Source organism: Balaenoptera musculus, chromosome 15 (genome assembly GCF_009873245.2).
Source record: "Balaenoptera musculus isolate JJ_BM4_2016_0621 chromosome 15, mBalMus1.pri.v3, whole genome shotgun sequence".
Classification (NCBI taxonomy): Eukaryota; Metazoa; Chordata; class Mammalia; order Artiodactyla; family Balaenopteridae; genus Balaenoptera; species Balaenoptera musculus.
The window spans coordinates 4,776,333-4,802,070 of record NC_045799.1 but is presented as its reverse complement, the minus strand read 5'-3'; the positions used below and the strand labels follow the sequence as shown (position 1 = coordinate 4,802,070).

At 42.5% G+C, this 25,738-nt stretch overlaps 1 protein-coding gene across 1 annotated transcript in view; it reads right to left on the bottom strand.

Moving 5' to 3' along the window:
- Window positions 1-25,738, bottom strand: part of LOC118880944 (serine/threonine-protein phosphatase 4 regulatory subunit 1-like) — a 68,110-nt gene that overhangs the window by 40,835 nt on the left and 1,537 nt on the right. Inside the window, 1 exon segment of the mRNA XM_036825168.1 lies at window positions 7,470-7,602. Coding sequence (XP_036681063.1) covers window positions 7,470-7,602 — 133 coding nt within the window.

Below are 25,738 nucleotides of genomic sequence, written 5' to 3'. Positions count from 1 at the left end.
CAAAGAAGTGCAATCAGAATGTCCATCAAAAGAGGGAAGCTAAAATAAATTATGATGTAGCTATACACTGGCATACCACACGCCCATTTTTAAAGGTACCTATAGAAATGCACTGAGTTAGAAAGATGCCCATGATACATAAAATGAAAAAACAAGAGGAAGAATTTTACACACAGTATGAACCCATTTCTTAACAAAAACTATGTTTATGCATGTGTGTGCAATGCATGCACATATAAACACACTCATATATACGTACACTCATTTAGGAAACGTGTGGAAGGATATACACTGAACAGCTCATGGTTACTATCTAAGATTATAGTGTGGAAGGGAGGGAGACTCTCACTATTTAACTCCTGAAATTGCTAAATTTCAAAGAGCATGTATTATTTCCGTGAATTTTTTTTAAACATAAAGACAGAGGATGGCTTGATTTCACATGGCAATGTTCCCTGGAAATGTCACCATGGAAGGAACCCTTGGTGTCTCTGTCCCTTCTTTCCCTCACCCACTTATGCAGTTACGACCATGAGTTTAGCCCCACTGGCTCTGGACTAGGGGCAGGAAGCCTGGGGTACAGAGACCAGCAAGTTCCAGGTCCCGCTCTGAAGGAGCTCACAGTCGAGGCCAGTAAGGAGGCAGGAAAATCGATGATGACCAACAGTGATGAGATTCTAAAGACAGAGAAGAAGGACGTGGAGGAACGAGGCAGGGAGATGAGCATGAAGATGAGCAGGTGTTGGGCAGGGAGACGCAGAGGGGCGAGGTCTTCGGCCGCCGATGTCGGAACCATCAGACGAGGACTTGAAAATAAGTCTGATACACGTGCTGCAGGTCACGGGAAGAGCTGGACATGCTGGGGCAGTTAGGGAATACGGGGACTCTCTGTACTTTCTGCTCAGTTTTTCTGCAAACCTAAAACTGCTCACAAAAATAAAGTCTGTTAATTAAAGAAAAAATTAAAGTGAAATAAAAACCTTCCAACAAACAAAAGCTGTGAGAATTCACTGACAGTGGTCTTGTGCTAACAAGAATTGTTAAAGGAAGTTCTTGAGGCAAAAGGATATCTGACAGAAATGGACAGTTTACAAAAAGAACTAAAAAGCACGAAAATGGTAAAAATGATAGCAAATACAAAAAATATTTTTCTCATTTTAGTTGCTTTAAAAAGATAGTTGACTCTCTGAAGCAAATATAGTAACAAGGTATTGTAGGGTTTGTAACTTGTGTAGAGGTAAAATGTAGGAAGACAATAGGGGGCGAGGAAACAGAAGTCCACTGTTGTAAGGTTCTTATACTGCATCCTGCACTGCATGAAGAGTGGAATAATTTTATTTGAACAGTTGGAATAAGCTAAAGAAATATACTATAATCCCTAGAACAACCAATAAAAAATTTGAAAAGAGGTATAACTAATAAGTCAATAGTGAAGATAAATTGGAATTATTAAAAAACTCATTCGATTTTTCTTAAAAAGGCAGGAAAAGAGGAAAATACCAGGAAGAATTGAGACAAACAGAAAACAAAGTGCAAGACAGTAGATTTAAACTGAACCATATCAATAGTAACAAATGTAAATGAGCTAAACATTCAAATTAAAAGGCAGATTGTTAAACTGGATAAGAAAGCAAGACCCAACTATATGCTTTCTACAATAACCAGGCTTTAAATATAAGACATAGGAAGGTTAAAAACAAAAGTATGGGCAGAAATATACCATACAAACACTAATCAAGAGAAAGCGGGAGTGTATATATTAATATTAAACATAGTAAGCTTCAGAAAAAGGAATATTACTAGAGATAAAGAGGGACACTGCACACTGATCAAGAGATCAATTTATTCAAGAACACAGGGCAATACTAAGTGTGTACACACCCAAGAACACAGCTTTGAAATACACAAAATGAAAACTGTTAGAATTGAAAGAAAAACAGATAAATCCATGATTATAGTCACAGATTCCAACAGTCCTCTCTCAGTAATTGACAGAACAAGAAGACAGAAAATAAATAGGAATAAAGAAGACCTGAATAATGTTTTCAAACAACTTTCCAAGTTGACATTGATAGGATACTCTACCCAAAAACGTTGGGATGCACGTTCTTTTCAAGAGCACATGAAACATGCAACAAGTTAGAGTAGATTTCTGAGCCATAAAACAAATCTCAGCGACTTGTAAAGAAGAGAAATAATACAAAGTATGTTCTGTGACCACAAAAGACTTAAACTAAGAATCAAATAACAGAAAGATACCTGAAAAAATCCTCAAATATTTCTAAATTAATCAATATACTTCTAAATGACTCATTGGTCAAAGGAGAAATCATTATGGATGTTAAAAATACTCTATACTAAAAGGTAATGAAAATATTGCCTATCACAACTTGAGGATGCAACTAATATAATATTTAAGTATTTATAATACTTAATATAGTACTTAATAGCAATCTTAAAATGTAAAATGCAGATGTTATAAAGGAAAGGCCAAGAAAGTAAAATGTTAAGCATTCCTCACAAGAAGTAAGAAAAAGAACAGCAATTAAATTCCCCCCCCCAAGAAAACTCCAAGGAAGAAAATAATACAGATTAGAGCAAAAATTACTGAACTAGAAAATGAACATATAACAGAGGAATTCAAAGACAAAACTTGATTCTTCAAAATAACTAATAAAATTGATAATCCTCTGGTAAAAATCATCTAGGGAAAAAAAAAGAGAAAAGGCAACAAGAGCCAACAACAGGATGGAAAATGGGGCCATACTACAGATTTCACAGACAATAAAAAGAAAATTACCATTTGCCAACAGACAATGAAATAACAGATCTAAGCGATGATTATTTGTGACCATTAAAATCATTAGAAGAAAGGTTGGTAAGGAATTTTGCAGTGAAAGAATCGAACACCTGCGCCCACTGCTCAATATTAACATCTCAACCAGACCTTGTCTCCTGATGTTCTGTAATAAAAAGTACACAAGACAACATATGAAGTATTGTTTAAAAGAAAATTGAAGCAGAATCTAATCAAGTCTCCAAGTTTAATTTTCAGTTTACAGAAAATACAGAGAACAAAGGAACACGTGAAATTACACCATGAGAATAATGACCACCAAATCCAGACTGTGGAAAATTCTACCAGACTAATGACCCCTTCAAGAGGGACCTCCCTGGTGGCGCAGTGGTTAAGAATCTGCCTGCCAATACAGGGGACATGGGTTCGATCCCTGGTCCGGGAAGATCCCACATGCTGCAAAGCAACGAAGCCCACGAGCCACAACTACTGAGCCTGCACTCTAGAGCCCATGAGCCACAACTACTGAGCCCGCATGCCACAACTACTGAAGCCTGCACACGCCTAGAGCCCGTGCTCCACAAGAGAAGCCACCACAATGAGAAGCCCGCACACTGCAACAAAGAGTAGCCCCTGCTCACCGCAACTAGAGAAAGCCCGCGCACAGCAACGAAGACCCAACACAGCCAAAAATAAATAAATAAAAATAAATAAATAAATTTTTTTTTTTAAAGGCATTTTGAGACAGTCAGGGAAAATTGAGCATAGATTGGTAGACTGGAAGGCATTATTAATTTTGTTGAGTGTGATAATGATACTGCAATTAGATTGCAGTCTTTAATGGATAAAATGACATAATATCTTAGATTTCCTTTAAAATACACCAGCAAAAGAGCACAAAACTTATACAGAGAAAATTTTATTGGGACATTAAAGGAAACCTAAATAAATAGAAAGATATACCATGTTTATGGATCAGAAGTCTAAATATTGTAAAGAGGGCAATTCTCTCCAAATTGATGTACAGATTCAATGCAAATCCAATCAAAAGCCTAATAGGTGTTGTTTTTGTTTTGTTGTATTAGAATCTGATGAGCTGATTTTGAAATTTATATGGAAATGCAAAGGACCAAGAAAAACAAGTTATGTCAAAGAATGAAGACAAGGTGAGAATTCTTTCTCTTTCAAATATCAAGACTTCCCACAAATCTACAGTAATCAAGACAGTGTGGTATTGGCTGTGGGGAGACAAACCAGCCACTGGAAAAGGAGACAGTCCAGAGAGTCATGAATAGACATCGGATTATAACAGACAAGGCACTGGGGAAAGGACATATTTTTGGTCAGTGGTATTGTGACAATTAGGAAAATGAAGCTGGACTCCCCCCCACCGTTCACACAATGAACAAAAATCAATTTCAGATGGGTTACAGACCTAAATGTGAATGAAAGAAAAAAAAAACTAAAGCCTTTGAAGCAATATAAAAGAATACGATTATGATCTAGGGGTAGAAGAAGACATTTTAAAGACACTTCAAAATGCACTAAGGATAAAAGAAAATGTTGATAAATTTAACTACATTAAAATGAATAGCTTCTGGTCACCAAAAGAACACCATAAATAAAGCTAAAACATAAGCCACAGAATGAGGGAATATGTCTACCATACACAACTGACAAAGGGTTGAAATGTAGAACAAACCAAAAAACTCCTACAAATCATTAAGGAAAAGACAGGCAATCCATCTACCTCCTACCCCAACAAAACATTTAAACAGACACGTCACAAGAAATTCAGATGTCCAACAAACGTATGAAAAGGTGTTCAAACTCATAAATAAGGAAAGTGTAAATTAAAATCACAAAGCGATATCGTTATATACACTACATACTACCAGACTGGCCAGAAGTTTAAAATCTGACAATATCAACTGGCAGATAAAATGTAGGGCAAAGGTGGGAGTGTAAATTTGTGGCAACCACTTTGGAAAACTGGCACCATCTACTAAAGTAGGAGATAAGCGTACCCCATTCCAGAGTCATTCTTCCCTGCAGATATAAAAGAAGCATGATATAAAATTCAGACCTCACTGAGGATTTTAAAAAACTCTTAGTGATTTTTTCTGTAAAATAAATGACCTATACTCTTCAAAATGTCAACAATACCAAGAGAGGCAAAGAAAAGCTGAGAAACTGTTAGAGATTATAGGAAACTAAAAAAACACGAAAATTAAATGCACTACATGATGCGGGCTTGGACTCTGGACCTAAAAATCAAACAAACAAAAATCCTGATATAAAGGACATTATTAGGACAACTGGCAAAATTTGATTAAAATCTACATATTAAATAATAGTATTGTATCAAACTTAAATTTCTTGATTTTGATAATTGAACTGTGATTATGTAAGTAAATGACCTAAGTCCTTGTTCTTAGAAAAATGCACACTGAAAGATTTAAAGGAAAAGTAACACTAAGTGTACAACTTACTCTCAAATGGTTGATAACCAAAAAGGAAAACTACGGAGAGAGATGTACATCAAATGTGGCAAAATGTTAACAAGGTGACAAATCTGAGTAAAAGATATACAAGAATTCTTCCTACTCTTCTTGAAACTTTTCTAAAAGTTTGAGATTATCTTTTAAAGTTTAAAAATAATCTCCTAGCAAAACAGAAATATAAAGAAATATAACCCAGAAATATAAATTTTCTTAAGCTGATGAGAGGTAGCTACTAAAAAAATAAAACAAGATAGGAAAGGAAAAAATAAAACCATCATTCTTCACAGACAACATCACTGTAGTATGTAGAAAACCCACAGAATCCACAGGGAAGTTATTAAAGTTAATAAGTGAACTTAGCATAATCAATGGAGACAAAATCAAAATATAAAAATCAATTCCATTTTCATATGTCAACAACAATTACAATATACCTTTTAAGAAATGATACAATTTACATTAGCCTAAAAGATCAAATACCTAGAACTAAATCTAACAAGATACAAAAGATCTCTACAACAGAAAACCACGTATTATAGTTTTATAGTTATTTATGTGTATGTTTATACATGTATATGTATATATGTGTATACACACACACACACACACAGGGAAAGTGAAGAAAATCTTAAAAAATGGAAGGAGTAGAAAACTAGATATTGTAAGGATATCAATTCTTTACATATTGATTTATAGATGCAATGCAATTGCAGTGAAAATCCCAGCAGGTTTTTTTTCTAGAACTGATAAACTGGTACTAAAACACACTTGGAAATGCAAAGGGCCAACAGCAGCCAGGACAATCTTGAAGAACAAAGTGGGATAGCAAGGTATCAGGTAATCTCTCTGATACCAAGACTTTGATGACAAAGTTGCAGTAATGAGGACGGTGGGGTCCTGGTGCGATGACAGATACACAGCCAATGCAGCAGACTAGAGAGTCCAGAAACGGACACCTGACTGAAGACAAAGGTGGCAATGCAGAGCAGAGATCAAAGCGCTCTCCATAAACGGCCCTGGGTTAACTGGAGACCACAGGAGGGAAGTGAAACCTGACTTCTCCCTCACATCATACCAAACAAGAAAAGCAATTCCAGGTGGACCGTGGCTCCCAGTGTGAACGGGAAACAACAAAACTTCAAGAAGACAGTGTAAGAAAATACGCTAGTGGCCTGGGGGGAGGCAGACGTCTCTTACACAGGACATGAAAAGCACAGACCCTAAAAGAGAAAGCTGCTAAATTGTGGACTACATGTCTCAATGAAGAGCGGCTCATTAAAAGATGCCGCTCACAGTACCCTCACTTCCCCAGCGGTAGATCAGGGATAATAATGGGGCTTGCTCAGCAGCACTTGCTGCGAGCCTTCTATGATTTAACAGATGTAAAAGCAGAGACTATAATTTTTTAAAGGAGTAGTAAGAATAGACAGTGAGTAGGAACCGGTCTTAACAGAACCTGTCCTTCAGGGAAGGGATGCGGGGAGGGCCGGGTAGAGCCCACAGGACTGTCAGGGTGAGAGGTGGTTTTTAAGTGGAAGGAAAGGGCCCGTAGAAGGGGTGACAAGGGAGAGGCAGAAGATGGAGGGAGACGAGAGAGCGCCTTCCCCTCTGAGGGAGGAGGGAGGTGCCGGCAGATGCAGGTTTGGGCGGATTGGGAACTGAAAGGGATGCCTTAGTCTCTGCTCTCCTCCTGAAGGAAGAGTCACGGTCGTCTGCTGAAGGGAAGAGGCGCGGGCTGAGCCCGGAGGAGGGTCCTGCCAGCACCATGAGCAGTGACCGCAGAATGTGCAGGACAAGCGGCACAAAGGTCCCTGAAGCCCAGTGCCGTCAAGACACAGGACGGGCGCGCAACGCACCGACCCATGCTTCTCAATTGCGGGACACGTTTTACTTTTCTGAGCACCGTACATGTGAAGGAAAGCCAGTTAGCGATCCTAATTATTTAAATCCCATTAAATTTCACCACCGTCTCCTTCCTGGCTTACCGGGTGGCCAGTAAAACAGCAACAAGAATAATGGGAAAGCCTAATAAGGCAGTGCTGTTCAGGCAGACTCCCAGCATCCAGGGAACAGCCCGTATTCCACCTCCTCCACGCATCCTGCAAGGCTGTCACAGACGGGTGGCCGCCAGTGGCCCCTTAACCGTACGCAGGCCAGGCACAGCTTACCGGCTGAAGATGTTGCCGCTGAAAGTGTACTTCTCCAGGCGAGCAAGTGCAGGCAGGTTGTCCTGGCCCAGAACGTCCAAGAAGGCTGTCACCCTCATGCCGTCGCACGAGGGACCGTAGTCCTCAGATCCATCTAGAGGGGAAGAGGGGAACCACACTCGTAAGTGCGCACCAGCTGGGACGGGTCACACCTGGCAAGACGGGGCCGGTCGCACGCCTTCTACTCTCGCAGCCCCTCCCGGCTGAAGCCCCTGAGTACCGCAGACTTGACAACGCGTGGAAAATGCAGGGGGCAGGTTTATAAACCAAGGGAAGGGTGATGAGACCAGAGCCTTCGAGAAGGGCCAAACGCCCTCCCTTCAGGGCTGCCGGTCTGATGCACTCTCACCACCGTGGATAGGACCCTCTCCGCCATCCGGGACACAGAAGCAAGCGAACAAAGCCCTCGCCCCTAGGAAAACTGGCCACGGAGCTCTACGCGAACACATTAAAAACGGTCGAAAGAAAAAGAAGTTTGACCCCTAAGCAAGGATCTGATGGCAAGTCCTCGGCGCCGTATCTTGTCTTGGCCTAAATGTCCTCACTATGCAGCTTCACCCACTCCGTGACAGCGAGTCCCATCAACCCTCAGCCCTGGCCTGGCAACAACCAACCTGACCCCTCCACGTGGATGTCTAACGGGTGCCTCCAACTCACTCTGGCCAAAAAGGAGCCAGCTGTCATGCTGCCTCTTCCTCTCCAAGCCTGCTCTCCCCCGTACCCCCAACCGAGGGCAGCCATCCCCTCCCTCCAACGTAACGCCAAACGTCCCTGGAAGGGAATGAATCCCCCAACTTCTATGTATTAGCTGCGTGACCAGAGTAAGTGACTTAACCTGTCTATGCTCCCATATTCTAACATGTAGGGTGCATACAAAACCCTACCCTTGCCCGGTCCAGATGTGGGAACAAGGGACTTCGTGCATGGCAAGACCAGCGGGATCTGGCCCCTCATGATCTGGCCTTGACCCTGGCCACCACCCTCTACGCACCCACGCGTCAGGGGTGGAAAGGCCTCCCTCCTACCCCCTGCACTGCAATAGCTGGGCGAGAAGCACTACTGCAAAAAAGCAGAGGGTTCCTATGTGGCAGATAGAAAAACCACGGTTAATTTAGGCAGTAACTGATAACAGCTGAAAACAAGAGATGACAAGTTTGCGCCTAGGTGTTTACTCTTCTTTGAAACATTAACCACATTTTTTTTCTCAACGAATTCTTTTAGGCTAGTAATTAGAGCCTATTAAAAATGTACACTGTATAACAGTTACCCAGAGAATTCTAACACAGAATTAGACGTTTGTAGAAACAAATGTGTGTGCCACGATCAACGACGTCATTGTCCTGCAGGGTCCCTCCTGGGAGCACCAGGCCCCTAACCACAGTCACGTGGCATGGGCTATTCTCAGTACCTTTCGGGACCCAGGAAGAACATGCAACCTCCAACCCACAGACGGTCACGCAGCACTGCGGGCCCGGCCTGGAGTGGGCTTTAGAACACCGGGTTCAAAACAGACAGCTCGGGCTTCCCTGGTGGCGCAGTGGTTGAGAATCTGCCTGCTAATGCAGGGGACACGGGTTCGAGCCCTGGTTTGGGAAGATCCCATATGCCACGGAGTGGCTGGGCCCGTGAGCCACAACTACTGAGCCTGCGCGTCTGGAGCCTGTGCCCCGCAACGGGAGGGGCCGCGATAGTGAAAGGCCCGCGCACCGCGATGAAGAGCGGTCCCCGCACCGCGATGAAGAGTGGCCCCCGCTTGCCGCAACTGGAGAAAGCCCTCGCACGAACCGAAGACCCAACACAGCCAAAAATAAATAAATAAATAAATAAATAAATAAATAAAAATAATGTACTCCCTTTTAAAAAAAAAAAAAAAAAAAAAAACAGACAGCTCTGGGACCTGATGACGTCCACAGACATACATGCCCTTTTCACACATACAACTTTTCATAAGGATCAGGTTTCAAAACATCCTCTGAGGCCCAACCGTGTACTTCATGGGTTAAGAACTCCTGTTTTAAAGTAACAGAAAATATTTCTTCAAAGAACTCTGCTTATCAGAGACCTAAAGAACTTAGCAATTCATTCTACAAAAGAATAATCGTTATTAGAGAACATTAATGATTCTACTACACTAACTATAGAAAACTACACTAACTATATACATGGAAATAAAAGCCATAAGCCATGAAATGTTGGATAATAACTAAACTTTATTGGTTACTTCCTACAGGCCAGGAACTGTGCTAAGAGCTTTCTCTATAGCAGTAGTTCACTAAACCCTGACAATAACCACATTAGCCCATGTTTCCGTTAAGGGAATTGAAGCTCAGAGAGGTTAAGAAGGTTGCCGAAGGTCACGCAGCTACAGAGTGGCAGAGTCAGAATCTGGATGCAAACAGTCGGACTCTAGATGTTGCACTATGCCGTACTGCCAGAAAGGAAGCCGAAATTTTAATTTTAATTTTCAAAGAAGTCCCTCCCTCCTCCCTGCCCGGGATTCAGCCACAGTGGCGTTCGTTCCCTTAGTTCTTCAGACACACCAAATGCCTTCATCTCGATGATTTTGTACGTGCTGTTCCCACTGCCTGGGACACTATCACTCCTTAATCGCTACGCCCTACCCCAGCCTGGGTGTCAGTGTCCAAAAGAGCCTTTCCCTGACCTTTGGGGGAAGGCCAGTCCCTGGTTACAGCCTCTCCTGGAGCTGTGGCTCTCCCGCCCGTCCTGACGCCGCCACAGAGGTGCTGGCACCAGCTTTTGTGGCTGCTCGTGTCTGTCTCCCAGCAGCTCTGCCCGCTGCATGGAGGGGCTGTATACTGGGGGCACCCAGTATAGTACCTGACAAGCAACAGGTGCTCAATAAAAAGTAGTGCCGTGAAGGAACACCAAAAGAAACTTAAATGAATGAAAATACTGAATTTAAAAAAAAAAAAAGAATGTTATAATATAAAATCATAAAGAAGCAAGAAGGAACCTTAGCACATGCCTTGATAAATTCCCTCATTTTCTATTCAGAGCCCCCAAAGCCAGCAGCAAAACCTGGAATTCTTAGAACCTAAATGTTCTGCATTCCGGCCCAGCGCTCTTTCAAGAGATGTGCAGAAAGACCTACTGAGATGAAGGCTGAAAGCACAACAAAGCCAAAGGCAAGGGTTATGGCCACCAAGGCAACTGAAGGAAGGCAAGAGAGACTTCTGTTTCCAGCCGAGAAGGGAAAAGACCTGCAAGGTTTACACAACTAGAAAACCAGGAAAAATATCAATGAAACAAAAGTTTCCAGGCACTAGACAACAAGCAGCCCAGCACTAGGATGTCCCAGAGAAGATCTCTCCTTGTCACAAACAAGTAGAGCCCTGAGGCGGCAGCGGCTGACCGCCTAGAGGGTTCTCAGCTGCAGAGCAGGAAGCGTGAGGAGGCCAGGGGAGGGGAAGGAGCCGCAGAGATCAGCACAGCAGAGATCAGCACAGCAGCCCCCGGAAGATAAACCACTCGTGCGTTGCTAGGAAACAACTGCTTTAGCAGAAGTTGACACCCTGTGGCCAACATTTAAGACCTACATACAGGTAGGGCTAAGGCACTAGATTTCTGATGCTTATACGGGGATAAAAAATATGGGTGGTGAATTTGGAACCAAGCCCCCAATATAAGCCAATTGTGGAAAGGGGGTTACAGTTAAGGTGGGAGTAGGGTAAAAGACAGTCACCCCTGAGAAATCAGAACCACAGCCTTGCATGACCTATGGGTGTAGAGACCAGATTTACACGACTTGCGAAGTGTAGGCGCCTCACACTGAGCAACTGGGAGGACCACTGTCCAGATTTATTCCAATTGCAGGCATCCCTGCTGAAGCAAACAAGCTGTTCAAAAGAGACTTACGATCCAATAAGCATGCACCTTCATAAAACAATCCCTGCTGAAGATAAATATGCAATAAAAAATTTCAAACTATACATGGTTACAAACCATCAAGAGGAAGGGTTAACAGACACAACAAATGAGAATTTGCACCCCAAGATTAGAGATATTAGAAAAAATCTGAAGTACACTGTCAAATAATTATGCATAGAATGAATAGGATTTTTAAAGTAGATATCATAATGAAAAAAGAGGAGAGTGCAGGGTGGGAGGAACAGGCATATTTGAAAAAGAACCAAGCAGAAATGAAAAACAGAGACAATTTAATTAAAAATTCAGTAGCTGGCTTAAATAGCAGTTTCGACACAGCTCAAGAGAGAGTTAGTGAGCTGGAAGATTGATCTGACAAATCACCCAGAACACTGCACAGAGAACTAAAGAGTTGGAAAATACGGGACAGCAATTGAGGCACATGAAGAATGGAATGCTAAGGTCTAAGATAAGTCCAGTAGGAATTCCAGGAGGGATTAGTGAAAATAGGAAGATGCAATATTCAAAGAGATAATGGCTAACAATTTTCCAGAATATAAAAGATGAATATTTAATTTGAAGAAGTACAAATCCTGAACTGAATGATTAATAACAAATCCATACTTAGAAGCACTGTAGAACACCAATGGCAAAGAAAAGCATCTAAAGAAAATGGAGAAAAATCAAAGATTAAACCCCAGACCTCTCACTTAAAAGATGTCAGAGGCATAATGTATGAGTTGAAATAGCTGGTTCTGAAATCCAGCTCTGCCTCTTAGAAGGTACCTACTCCAGGTAAATATCTCACCTCTCTGATTCTCAGTTTCTCACTCTAGTAAAATGGATGCCTACCTCAGGTGACTGTTGTAGGGTAGGTTAAATGACAGTAGATGGACAGATAGATATAGTTATACAGCATGCAACACACATAAGCGCTTTAGAAACGTCAGCTGCTGCTGTTCTTATGGCTAAGCCACTGAGCGCATTATGTCACTGGTATTGTTTATGCTTCTACCCACCCCCCCCCCCCCAGAGTTCAGGGCAACCACAGCAACTAGAAAGTGTGTTGCTGGGGTCGGGGGGGGATACGAGGGGAAGCCCTCGTATTAAACTCAGCCCAAACTCTGGTTGACCCCTAAACCATGCCCCTGTGTGGTAAACTCCAGCATAGCTGAGGCTAGGAGAACTGAAATGAGATTTGGGGTGCTATCCACTACAGGAAAGACAGTGGGAACAGCTGGACCTCAATTTAAATGCCTACTGAAATAAAACAAAACAGAACAAAGAAATCCACACTCTTTGGAGGCATATAGCAGAATTCAGAGATGTTTACAGCACATGATATTCACTATATCCAGGTTACACTCCAAAATTACTCAGTAAACAGAAAACTTGAACTAGCTAAAAGAGAAAACATCAAAGCATATTGAAAGGATCCAAATTCTGGAATTACAGACAAGGATTTTAAAACAACTATTATAAAATGCTTATGGATATAAAAGAAAACATGCCCATAATGAGTGAAAAGATAAGAAATCTCAGCAAAGAAATGTTAACTATAAAAAGACACGAAATAAAAATTCTAAAATTGAAACAATATCTGAAATTTAAAAATTCACTGAGCAGACTTAACAGAATGGAGATGACAAAACAATGGCCAAAAATTCCCCAAACTCGGTGAAAGAAACAAATATTTAAAATCAAGGGTCTCAGCAAACCTCAAGAAGATAAATACAGTTGGCCCTTGAACCACACCGGGGTTAATCCAAGTATAACTTATAGTCCGTCCTCCAAATGCACAGTTCCTATGCATCCACAGATTCAACCAACCACAGACCATGTAGCACTGAAGTACTTCTTACTGAAAAAAGACCTGTATATAAGTGGGCCTGCACAGTTCAAGTTCAATCAAGTTCTTCAAGAGTCAAGGGTACACAGAAAACCACACTTAGACACATCACAGTCAAACTGCTGATTACCAAAGAAAATCTTGAAAGCAGCAAAGAAAAACAAAAATTACGTACAAGGAGTAATGATTTGAATGTCCCCTGACTCCTCACCAGAAATCGTGGAAGCAGAAGACCGTGGAAGCACACCTTTAAAGGACTGAAAGAAAAAAACGTCAATCCAGAACTTGACATCCAGTGAAATACCTTTCAGGGAGAAAGATGAATGAAAGACACTGTCAGACTAAAAAGAAACCAAAAAAGCACACACACTAAGAATTTATTTTTTAACACACCCTTTTAAACATTGCCAGCAAATGTGGACTGCAAGAAATGCTCGATGAAGTCCTACAGGCTGAAGAGGAGTGGTACCACTTGGAAACTTTACCTTCAAAAGGAATCAAAAGCATTGGAAACAGTAAACATGTGGGTAGATGTTTTAAAAACTATTTTTCCTCCTGATTTCTTCAAAATACACACAATGGTTTAAAGCAATACAAATCAAAACTTATAACTTCGTATTGGAGAATTTATAGCACGTAGATGTACTATGCGATAAAAACGGCAACATAAAGTAGGAGGGTAAGAAATGGAACTATACAGTTGTCAGTTTTCAACATCTTACGTAAAGTGGTGCATTATTAACTCTTAAGTAGACTGCTTCTGTCTCCACGGCTAGACTTGGAGGCCCTTACGCCCTGGGACCACGTCACATAATGCCTGGTACATAGCCTACACTTAATACATAGCAGTTTCTGTAGAAGTCAGTCTCCCAAGACTTTGACTACCTGGATTTAATTCATGAGAGTCTAACAGCCCCTGAGAAGCTGAGAAAATCTAGCTTCCACCAAAAGAAACATGAGGCGCAGCAACTAGCCTAAAGCCACCTGGAGCCGCACGCACAGCGAGTTATCAAGAAACCAAGACATTAATTCATTCGCCTCTGCTTGCAAAAATGAGAGGTCTTAGTTTCAGGACAGAACGCAGGTCAAAACTATCACATAACTGCTACGATAAAATGAATACATTTCAACATCCAATATAAAAGCGCATGAGTTCATCAAAAGTATTCCACCACCCTAACGATGAATATAGTAGAATTAAATTTTGGTAATTCATATTAAGTAGGTAAAGAGGGGCAGAGGGAAGAAAGACGTGTAAAATTCACTGGAAATAGTAAGAAATCTGAATTACAGGGATTTTCGTTTTATTTTAAGAAGTGGAATTACAGTTTTAGTCCTGTACGGAACAAAGAACCAGATTATCGCACGGTTACCTCTCTGGGAGAGTTCTGCATTAATAGACCGCTGGCAGCCAATCAGAGCCAAAGAGGACCGGCCTCCTTTACATCCCTGGTCCGTCACATACTCTCCAACTGCAGCTCTGACCTCACCAGCGAGGCTGCAAATGCACAGCCGTCACCTGGCCTCACTACGGACAGCTCAGGACGGCACGTCCCCCAGTGTGGCACAGGGAAGGGACATTAAATATCACTAAACCACACAGTGGGAAAGTTATTCTCTTCTCAATTCTCTGATTAATCAAGGAAAGTTTCGTTTCGGCTAGTGTGTCTTCAACACTTCCCTAAAACTGGTTCATCTTCCTTTCGAATACAGAGAAGGGCTCACACTCAGAATACTTAGCAGACAACTGTGTCTACCTAGAATTTTATCATGTTATTTTACTTCTGTCTTATGATATTTTGGTTAAGTTTCATGTTGAGCAATTCATACAAGTTCCCCAAAATGTGTTTAAATAAAAGAAATTGATACAAAGAAAAATACAGGTGGTATATAGATACAGCAGAAATAGGAAAAGCGGTACACAAATGACAGACTTCTAAAAAATACTGGATTGGTATAATCCAAGGACAATATTCCCCACTAATAGCATCACATTCATATGTGAATAATAGTGTCTTTTACTCCAAATTCCAAATATAGGTAAACATCGTCCTTTGTGTGGATCAATATCCTGGCCCCTTTCAAAATCCCACTTGAATCCAAATTGATGAGATTATCAGTGAGACTATTACTATTTACTTGTAAATGATGTATTAAATTTTTTGAACTACTCCATACAAGCACCAGAGTTTACTAAAATGTACATGCAAGGCAGATTTGGAGCCCCTTGCCACAAAGGGAATGAAAACAGCCAGCATTATCTTCAACGTCAACTCTGACAGTAGTCTGAACAGATACCATGATTAATAACCTCTTCCCATGACATTTTAATGTTGTTTTTTTTTTATTAAGTCTTCAAAGACAAACTAAATCAATCAACAGCTGATGAACCATATAATAACAGAGCAGGGTTTCTCAGCCTCAGCGTGATTGGTGTGATCATCCTCCGACGCGGGGCTGTTCTGTGCGTTACAGGACGTTCTGCAGCCTTCCTGGCCTCAACTCACTGGATGCCAGAAGCATCCTCTCCCCACTTTGTGAAAATTAAAAACGTCTCCAGACACTGCCACAGGTCCCCAGCTGAGAACCACTGTGAAAATAAAAGCCAGGTGCTACCTGAGCAGCCCCTGGTGAGTGGATGGTCCCATAAGGGAAGGGGCTTCATGTCAGCAGGAATGACCTGGCCCCCCCTTGGCCTCTCTGACCTCATCTCCCACCCCCCTGCCCTCTCCTCCAGCCACGCAGTTCCTTGCTGTCTCCCCATGACCCCGGTCACGTCCCTGGCTGAGGGCCATCACACAGCCCAGCACTTCCCTCTGCCTAGAAGTCTGCTCCCCAAGATGTCCTCTTTGATAACTTCCTTCTTCTCAGTAAAAGCTTTGCTCACTCATCCTCTCAGTGAGGTCCACCCTGACCACCTGATTTTGAAATCGCATGCCTCCCACCTACACCCCACCGTACCCTGATCTACTTTTCTGTTTTTCCAGTGAATGTATCACCTTCTGACACACAGAACGTTTTCTTCCCACATCTACTGTTTATCAGCTGGGTCCACCCCCCAATCCTCCACCATTGCACCCAGGGCAAAACTCTTTTACTGACTCCTTGATATGCCTGGCACACAGCAGGCAATCAGTAAAAGCTGCTGAATGAATGAATGAATAAATGGTAAAGATCTGTCAAGCTAGCTTGCTATGCCTGACAGTGGCAGTAACACATAAAATGACTCCTGCTCCCAGAAAGAATTTTCTAGAATTTACATTTCTAGCCACCGCTAAGAGGGCAAACAGGCAACTGTTCACGGAATGAGGAACAAAGGTCTATGGACACGGTGATATCAGGAGCAGTCGATTATCCTGAGGAGCCACAAGTCCAGATCATCCACAAACATCAGGAATCTTAAGCATTCAAGCTAGAAATAAAATATGAAGTAGGGTATGAATAATGCCTTGTTCAAATTTTTTCATTATATTTTCTTACATTTGAAAAAAAAAAGTTACCTACTCCACTCAAGAAAGCGTAATATAATACAGAAAAGCAAAGCCTTCTTAAGAAAATAGTCTCTAATACCTTCAAGCCTTCTTGGCTCACTTAAAATATTTTAAAAACAATACTGATCACGATCGGCTTCATTTGCTGTCTCCGCGATGATGGACTTTTGGCAGCAGCTGCTTTCTAAGTTTCTGCCACGTATGAGCTTCACTGGCAAGTGCGCACAGGACATCACTGACCCTTTACCAAAAATGACTAATAATTTAAAGCTAACAAAGACCAGCACGGGAAAGGCTGAGAAGTGCTATTTGACTTGTAGGGGTTGGGGCCCCCTCCTGCCACACCTTGTGCTCAGCCCCCCGTCCCCAGCTGCACACCCACGTGTCCACATGTTCCCTGAACCGTAGGGTCCACGAGCCTGTGGCTCTGGGGCATCTCAGGCAGCGGCTGTGGCCTCCAGGGGGATGGTCCAAGTTAGAAAACCCAGCTAACCAGCTAAGAGATATAAAGCTCACCTCCATCCAACCAAAACCAGAGTGGTCCTGAAGCAGTAGCCTTAAGCTCACCCAACCGAAGATGAGGCTGGCTCTACTTCAATGAGCTACTGATCAGTTTACAAAGTACAACAGAATTATTATCCTTTGACCCTGACGCTAGGCGACTAAGTAAAAAACAAGTGAACAGAAAAAAAATCTCTTTCCTCATTAACTGTGTTTCTGGAAGCCACAACCGTGGGGGGAAGAACGTCTTTCCCTTTCCCAGATCCTCCTCAACACTAACTGGTTACTCAAGGGTTACCTACCAAACATAATGCACACTGTCAGTACAGTCATCATCTAAAACAGGCTGCGGGGGCTTCCCTGGTGGCACAGTGGTTAAGAATCAGCCTGCCAATGCAGGGGACACGGGTTCGAGCCCTGGTCCGGGAAGATCCCACATGCCGCAGAGCAACTAAGCCCGTGCGCCACAACTACTGAGCCTGCGCTCTAGAGCCCTCGAGCCACAACTACTGAGCCCGCGAGCCACAACTACTGAAGCCCACGTGCCTAGAACCCGTGCTCCACAACAACAGAAGCCACCGCAATGAGAAGCCCACGCCCCGCAACGAAGAGTGGCCCCCGCTCACCACAACTAGAGAAAAGCCCGCGTGCAGCAACGAAGAGCCAACGCAGCCAAAAAAATACATAAAAAAATAAAAATAAAAAATAAATAAAACAGGCTGGGGCGCAAAATAAGTTGGATGAGGTTGCTCTGGCGAAAACACACAGGGGACCCTGAGCACGTGCCCGTGTGTCAGTGCTTTTCACAAGACACCAACCTGTCTTAAACCAGGCTAAGTATGAATTAACTCTTTAAGTATAATGTTAGGTGAATGTGCTTTACAGGTTCAAAGTACAATAGATACGATCTAATAAAAAGAGAGAAAGAAAAGAAATTTTACATCACAGAAAAGAATTCTGCATCACAAAAAGGATCAGAAGATCTTGTACAAAAAACAGAAGGTGTGTTAACAGCAAACCCATCACAAACGTCCTCTCCCCACCCACCGTGGTTAATTTCAGGTGACGACAGTAAACCATAATTCAACATTCGACAAGAGTACTGGCGGTTCAGAGATGACAAAGGCATGGTCCCCAGACTCCAAAAGCTCCCAAGGGAACAAAGATCTTCCCACACATAACAACCCACAATACCCCGGTGGCAAGAGCCATAGGGTACAGGTGTAAACAAGCCAGGGAGGAGACCAGCTCTGCTTGGAGGAGGAAGGAGGTGATGGGAGATGCTTCCCTAAAACAGCAGTGATATTTGAGTTGGGCCTTGAAGATCGAGTAGGAGTTTACCACACAGGAAGAGAGAGAGGATCTGGGAGAGGGAAAAAGAACATTCCAGATGAAGGGAAGAACACAGCAGAGGAAAGTACACTGGCTGTCTGCTGCCTTTGAGGGGTTCGGGAAGCCAGAGATTTCTCACGAAGCCACCGAGCCCTAGCTGAGCAGCCAGCCCAGAACTGGTCTGAAGTGGAAAGGTGAGAAAAAATAAACACAATAAAACATGTCCAATGAGATAACTTTATTGGCCCAGACATGAACAGAGGTAGAGACGGAGGCAGAATGTTAGAGCGCGTCTATCCCGGCAAGCATTTTCATTAAGAATCCGTTCTCCAGGCATTCCCAATATTTACGATTCTCCATTCAACATGTCATCCTGTCACTATAACTCTGTGTGAGATACGCCACCCTGGGCCAGCCCAATTATCCACACGATCCAATATTCTGTCTCTAACACAGCACTAGGGGACGTTGGTTGGGAGAAGACATGACAGATGTGACCCACTGTCTGTGTCGCCTTCAAAATGTTAGAAGATTGGTGGATGGGGGCTGAGAAGGAGTCTAGCCTTATTTGCAAAATGTGTACTTAAAAAAAAAAAAGAGAGAGAGAGAGAAAACTGTATTAATGTAGAACTTACGTAATTGATAATTCTTAGCGCTTCTCATTAGCCACTCTTCGATGAACAATAACTAAGTCTCTGCAAGGCCTTATATGATTTGGGGGGAAACTAGAGTAAACCATCCATTAATGTATTATTTAAAGTGGCTTCATCCTTCTTGCTAACAGGCTTATAAATACTAATGCAGATTCTTAAATTGGGACTATTTCTAAAAGCTACACCAGACAAACCCAACCCACGTGAAAGATAAAGAACGTTCTTGCTTCTTCACTGACTTTGGGGGGGCGGGGGGGCGGAAGGTGGATCTGACCCCTGCACGCGGCAGGTCTTTGTTGACTTCACTAAATATCAACGGCAAGCTGCGCAGGCAAACTTTCTCCGTATAAACGCCACTCTCTAACGAGACCCACGATGATGTATTAGCTCCTGTATGAGCGGATCGGTCCAGTGCATAATGTTTTGTATCGCAAATCTTCGAGGGCTACTGATGGCTATTACTAGCACTACGCAGTGGGCTAGCTGAAAAGACCAACCCAGCTCACGAGCAGCCGTCCTTTCTATACCATGCATACATGGAAATTCCTCTTTGATTTGTGGCTTTAATCACAGCTTCCAAAACCCGTCATTATTTATGACTCTGACTTTTACACTGACGGTCAACGGGAAACACTGACTCGGGTTCCCTGATAGGCAAGCACTCTGCAGCTCCAAGCCGCTCGTGGGCTCCACTGTGATATTATACATCTCAATTTTCCTGCCAACCCACCCAGCTGGGGACAGAGCTGGAGGAGGTGTGGGTGAGGGGGCCAGACTCTACTCAGTCTGATGGATGGAAGAGCACTACTGAAAAATGCAGCGACTTCTCCACTCAGACTTGAGGCAGATTCGAAAAGGAAAAAAAGGTTGCAAAACAAAACCCACAGCCCCTGGGGTGAGTGTATGTGCGTGGGGGGCTCTATTTTCCTACTGTTCAAAGTATTTGAGACAATCAAGCAATGCTGGCCAACATTACACCACTTTTCTAATGACCGCCTTGGCCAAACTGCCAAGAAGGTCGCCTTCCTCTTTCTGGAAAGAAGCAAACTCCTCCGCGGATGCACCGAGTTCCATGCCTGTCTTACACAGTCATCACCCCGCCATCACCCTCCCCTCCTGCCCCCTGCCATCTCCCCCTTTGCACGGACTCCTTCCCCCCATCCATGGTTATGCTCTCCCCTGTGCCTTGATCTTAAAAAGCAATTCTTATTTTTTTAACTGAAGTATGCCATTCGCACAGAAAAGTGCACAAAAAGTGTTCCACTTGACTAACTTTTTAACTGAACATGCCTGTGAAACCAGTCCTCAGCTCAAGAAAGACAATTTAACCGGCATCTCCAGAAGCCCCCCACACTCCCTCCCACTTACTGCCTTACCCAAAGGGGACCACTCTCCTGCCTTCTACATCAGATCAGCTAGATTGCTGTGCTTGTTTCCGTACTCTGTGTAAACAGAATCATCCAATCTATACCCTTTTGTGTCTGGCTTCTTTCACCAACCACTATGTTTGTGAAGTTCATCCATATTACTAAGTGACGCTGTAGATAATTCACTCTTATAACTGCATAGTTTTCCATCGTGTGAACATCACCACAATTTATAATCCATTTTACTCACGATGGGCATTTGGGTGGGTTCTAGTTTTTGACTATTAAGAATAGTGCAACTATGACCCTGTCTTTTTGAAAATATGTGTTCACGTTTTGTGGGCAAGTAACCAGGAGTGGAACGGTTGGGCCATCCAAATCCTTTTTTTTTTTTTTGAAGGTTGCCGGAGTAGATATAAATAACACAAAGGTGTTCTGGGCTCTCTTATCCAAGAAGAAAAGCAACTGACTTCAACCCCTCCAACCCCTCCAGCTGCTTCTTCTCAAAAGGGTCTGTTTTCCTGGCTACACTGGGAGCTCCCAAGAACGATGACCATTCCCCAAAAGGCCCAATGGCCAGCTAGTGTCTGGAGTACAGTGGGTGCTCGACGCATGACCACTGAGCTACAGGCAACATATCCTCAACTTCCCGATGCCACTCATTCTGGCCTGGCTTCTGCCCACTGGCTGCACTGGAAAGGTTCTCACTGAGGTCACTCATCCACTGCCCTCCTTGGCCTGACCCAACTCAACCGGCACCTCCCATCTGTGCCATCTCTATGCGCACCTTCCCTCTAGGTGGGAGCAGCTCTGGGATGGAGCCCAGGGCTTCTTCATCCCTCTATCCCCCGTGCCTCCCACAGGCTGGTGCCTGGGAGGAGCTGGAGAAACATCTGTTACCTGGATGAATGCCTTTCCAAACAGGGTAAGCAACCACTTGCCCTCATCTCTTATTTTTTTTCCTCATCTGGGTTAAGGCTAAGTGGTGTTTTGAAGCTCAAAACCACTTTCTCTTTCATTAGCTAGGTTTTGTTGTAAAATTTCTGCTTAAAAAACACCTTCATTTGTGAGGTAGAAAGCCATATAAAACTCTCTTTTTAAACAGAGACAATTTCAGGGAATCTCTGATGTTCACCTGTTTGTCTCACAGGAAGTGGAAAATACAGAACAACAAAAGTAAAATGCATTACGATTACCAGCCGGGAAGCACAGCTGACTCGGCCCCCCCCATGCCGACTCTCCTGTTCCTTGCTCACCCTCATCCTGTTGGGAGGAGATAGGTACATGCTTTTAATCCCCAACACACCAACAGGAAAAGGGAGACGTGAAGGCTGAACAACTTGTCAAGGGCTCCTCAACAAAGCAGGGGCTGTGCCGGCCAAAGTCAGCTCTTCAAACTGAGCCCAGTGGGAAAGGCAGCCTTTCAGGTTGGCTCAGCTAGATCGACAGACTTCTGGGTGCGGACAGAATGAAATCAAGTTTCAGAGAAAGACAAATATATGATACCACTTATCTGTGGAATCTAAAAATATGATACAAATGAACTTATTTACAAAACAGACTCACAGACTCACAGGCATAAAAAACAAACTTATGGTTACACCAAAGTGGAAAGGGGGGAGAGAGAAATTAGGAGCTTGGGATTAACATATACACACTACTAAATATAAAATAGATAACCAACCAACAAGGACCTACCGTAGAGCACAGGGAACTATACTCGATATCTTGTAATAACCTATAATGGAAAAGAATCTGAAAAAAGAACATATATATAATAAATATATAATAAAAGAATATAAATATATGTATATACAACTGAATCAGTTTGCTGTACACCTGAGCCTAACACGACATTGTAAATCAACTACACTTCAATTAAAAAAAAAAAAAAATCCCCCCCCCCCAAAAAAAAGGAAGAAAAATGAAATCAAGTTTGATTTAGAACAGAGGGCCAAATCCAGCCCTGTGTTTGTAAATAAAGTTTTATTAGCAAACAGCCATGTTCATTCATTTATGTATATCTGTGAGTGCTACCAGGCTACAGTAGCAGACTTGAGTGGTTATAGCAGGGCTTCTGGCCAGCAAAGTCTAAAATGTTTACTATCTGATCCTTTACAGAAAAAAAAATTTGCCCATCTCTGACTTGGAGAATAGTCTGATGTCTGGATTTTGTTCTATTTCCCAACTATTAGCACATTCAAGTTCCTGTTCAAACTATTCCACTCAACAGGGAGGTCTTTACTTTAAAAAAAAAAAATTGACAATCTTTGATTTGAGTTTATATAATAGTTCAGAGAGAAGGTTCAATGGTTTGGTTTGGGGCTAAAATTAATCTATTTTCTCTGCTTGGCTGTGGTCCTCAAGCAGAACATTTTTACAAACCTGGACCAAAGCGGGCAGGTGAAATGGAATGCATTCTGCTCTGGAGGATGTCTTTTATTCAAGCTTGAACATACACCACTCCTTCTAGCATTAAGATTCAAAGAGTCTATCTATATCCCTCTCACTTAGCTAATCCCATTTTCAACAAAGGTCCAGATATTATTTGTTGGCACCTACCTTTTCAACATCAAGTTGGAAGAAGTATACCTTCTTCCAACTTCTTTCATAGATACCTCAAAAACTAAACATTTGAAAAGAAATACACAGTCCCCCAAATACTAATAGATTCTCCAAGTCTGTCTTTTGAAGCTAAATGCATCTTACAGTAACATGGCAGCTGACTTCAGAATTGAAATCCAGCTTTAAACTCTTCATGTAGACGTTTGATCATATATGAAACTTTCATCTCATTTTTAAAAACTTTCTATTAAGGAAATTTTCAAACACATGCAAAAACAGAATAGTATAATAAACCCCACACCCCTAGCAACCAGTTTCAACAAGTATAAACATTCTGCCAATTTTTCCCACTCATCCTTCTTCCCAACTTTTTGATTATTTATTGTTTGTTGCAGCATTTTCAAAGCAGACCTCATACATTAAATCATTTCACCCATAAATGCTTATTTGTTTCTGTTAGATAAGGTCCTTCTCCTTTGAATAAAACTGTGACACCACTATCGCATCTGACAAAATTAATACTGATTCTTAATATAACCTAATACCCAGCCCAAGTTTAATTTTCCCCAACTGTCTCAATAATGTCTTTTTATAGCTGATTTGTTCAACTAAGGATCCAAATATGACCACATATTGTATTTTGTTGATAGGTCTCTTAGGTCTCTTTATATCTGCAACAGATTCCCCTCACTTTTTTTTCACCCACCACTGGCACACACTTAAATTCCAATTGGCCAAGCAAACCTTATCAGGAGTAATACCTCTTCAGCCTCCACCTGCTTTAAGCAACCCAGACGGTCACAGGACTTTAAGCCCCTGAGGCACAGACGCATCCAGCTCCACCCTCTACGTGCAATCCACCACCGGGACCACTGTGCCAGACCATCCCACATACTTTCTGCTCTCAAGAGAAGGAATTTAGATTGCTTCAGCAAGCTAATTCACTAAAATTAAATCTTTTCTGTGCTGCAATGACCCGAAGACTCTGAATGATTTTAAAAGACAAGGCAGCCTTTCATTACGGCTTCTTTTTGAAGTTAGCCAATTTAATCAAGATATCACAAAGTAAATCGGACAAGACTCCTCATCCATTATCACTACCAGTAACGACATTAATTGATCTCCTAGATTATGGAGGACACTGGGTGATAAAAAAGGATGACCTATGTTCCTGCCCAAAGTGACTTAGAGCCTAAATGGAGCGGTTATCCCATCGTTTAGACAAAAAATGCCCAAGAAGGACAACAGACGGAGAACCACCCCAACCAACGTCCATGCTCCTACCATTAGCTTAAGAATATCTGTGAGGTCAATCTGTGTGATGGAATAAAAAAAGCAAGACTCAGAGGAACAGAGTTGGATTGCTAGTTCTATCATTTATGACCTGTGCCATACTGGATAAGTTAGTTAACCTCTCTGATTCTCAGTTTCATCATTTGTAAAACAGGAATAATCCCACCTACTTCACAGAGTAGCAGCCCTTAACACTGAATCAGAAAATCGTATACGAGTGCCTAGCAATAATGATGATGGCTAAAATAATAACAGTAATAAAATCATTGAATATAATACTCTATGCCAGGCACTGGGCTAAAATGTTTTATGTGTATTGTTTCATCTAATCCTCATATCAGTCCTATGAAGCATCTCCAATTCTTATGTCATTTTCCAGATGAAGAATGTGAACAGAGTGACTGATCTGCTCACACTGACTCAGCTAAAGGCAGGAAGTGGGTTACAGGACCTCAGGGTTCTTGCTATCAATCACAGCATGATAATGCCTCCCAAATACCACCCCAGTAAAGTGCAAAGGTGGGACCCAGGGCTGCATAAATTACTGGGGGGTGGGGACAGGCCCTCCTATCATGGCTATTAATCAAACCAATTATATTGTAATTTCATAGGAACAACACCCTGAAGCCCCCACCCCTGCTCAAAAAAAGAAGCCCCAGGAGGCTCCCAGAGTTGCCCTACCCATGGCATGGGTGTGTTCAGAGCCATAATGCTGGTGTTCTTCCTTACTGGGACGAGTCTTCAGCAGTCTGCTAAAGAGTATTCATGGCATTCTTTATTACAAGTCTCAAACACCCAATATTTGTACAAACAGGGCCAAAGTAAAATCAGAATTATTTTTTCCTATATAATCTCTTCCTTTTTGTACATATATACAAAAAAGACAAAAGGAAGCCAGCTGCCACAAAAGAGGTCCAAATGCCTGCCGTCACCACGCTGTGAGAAGCCCAAGCTAACCAAGTGGAAGAAGCTCCTGGAAAAGAACTGAGGCCTTGACCTGCAGTCCCAGCAGATTTCCTGGCCAAGAGCCACGTGAGGAAAGCCATTTTGGACCTTCTTATCTTCCCAGAGTTCAAAGAGAACACACGAAGCTTCTGTATCACCCAGTCAATGCACAGAATTGTCAGAAATAACAAAATGCTGTTGATTTAAGCCACTGAGTTTTGGAGTGGTTTGTTAGATAACTGAAATAGCCAGAAATCAGCTCTTCCAGCCAGGCCAAATATCGAATCTATGAATGAGAGGTGCCTTAACAGCAGCTTACTGTTGTTTATCAGGAGAAAGGCTACATTCC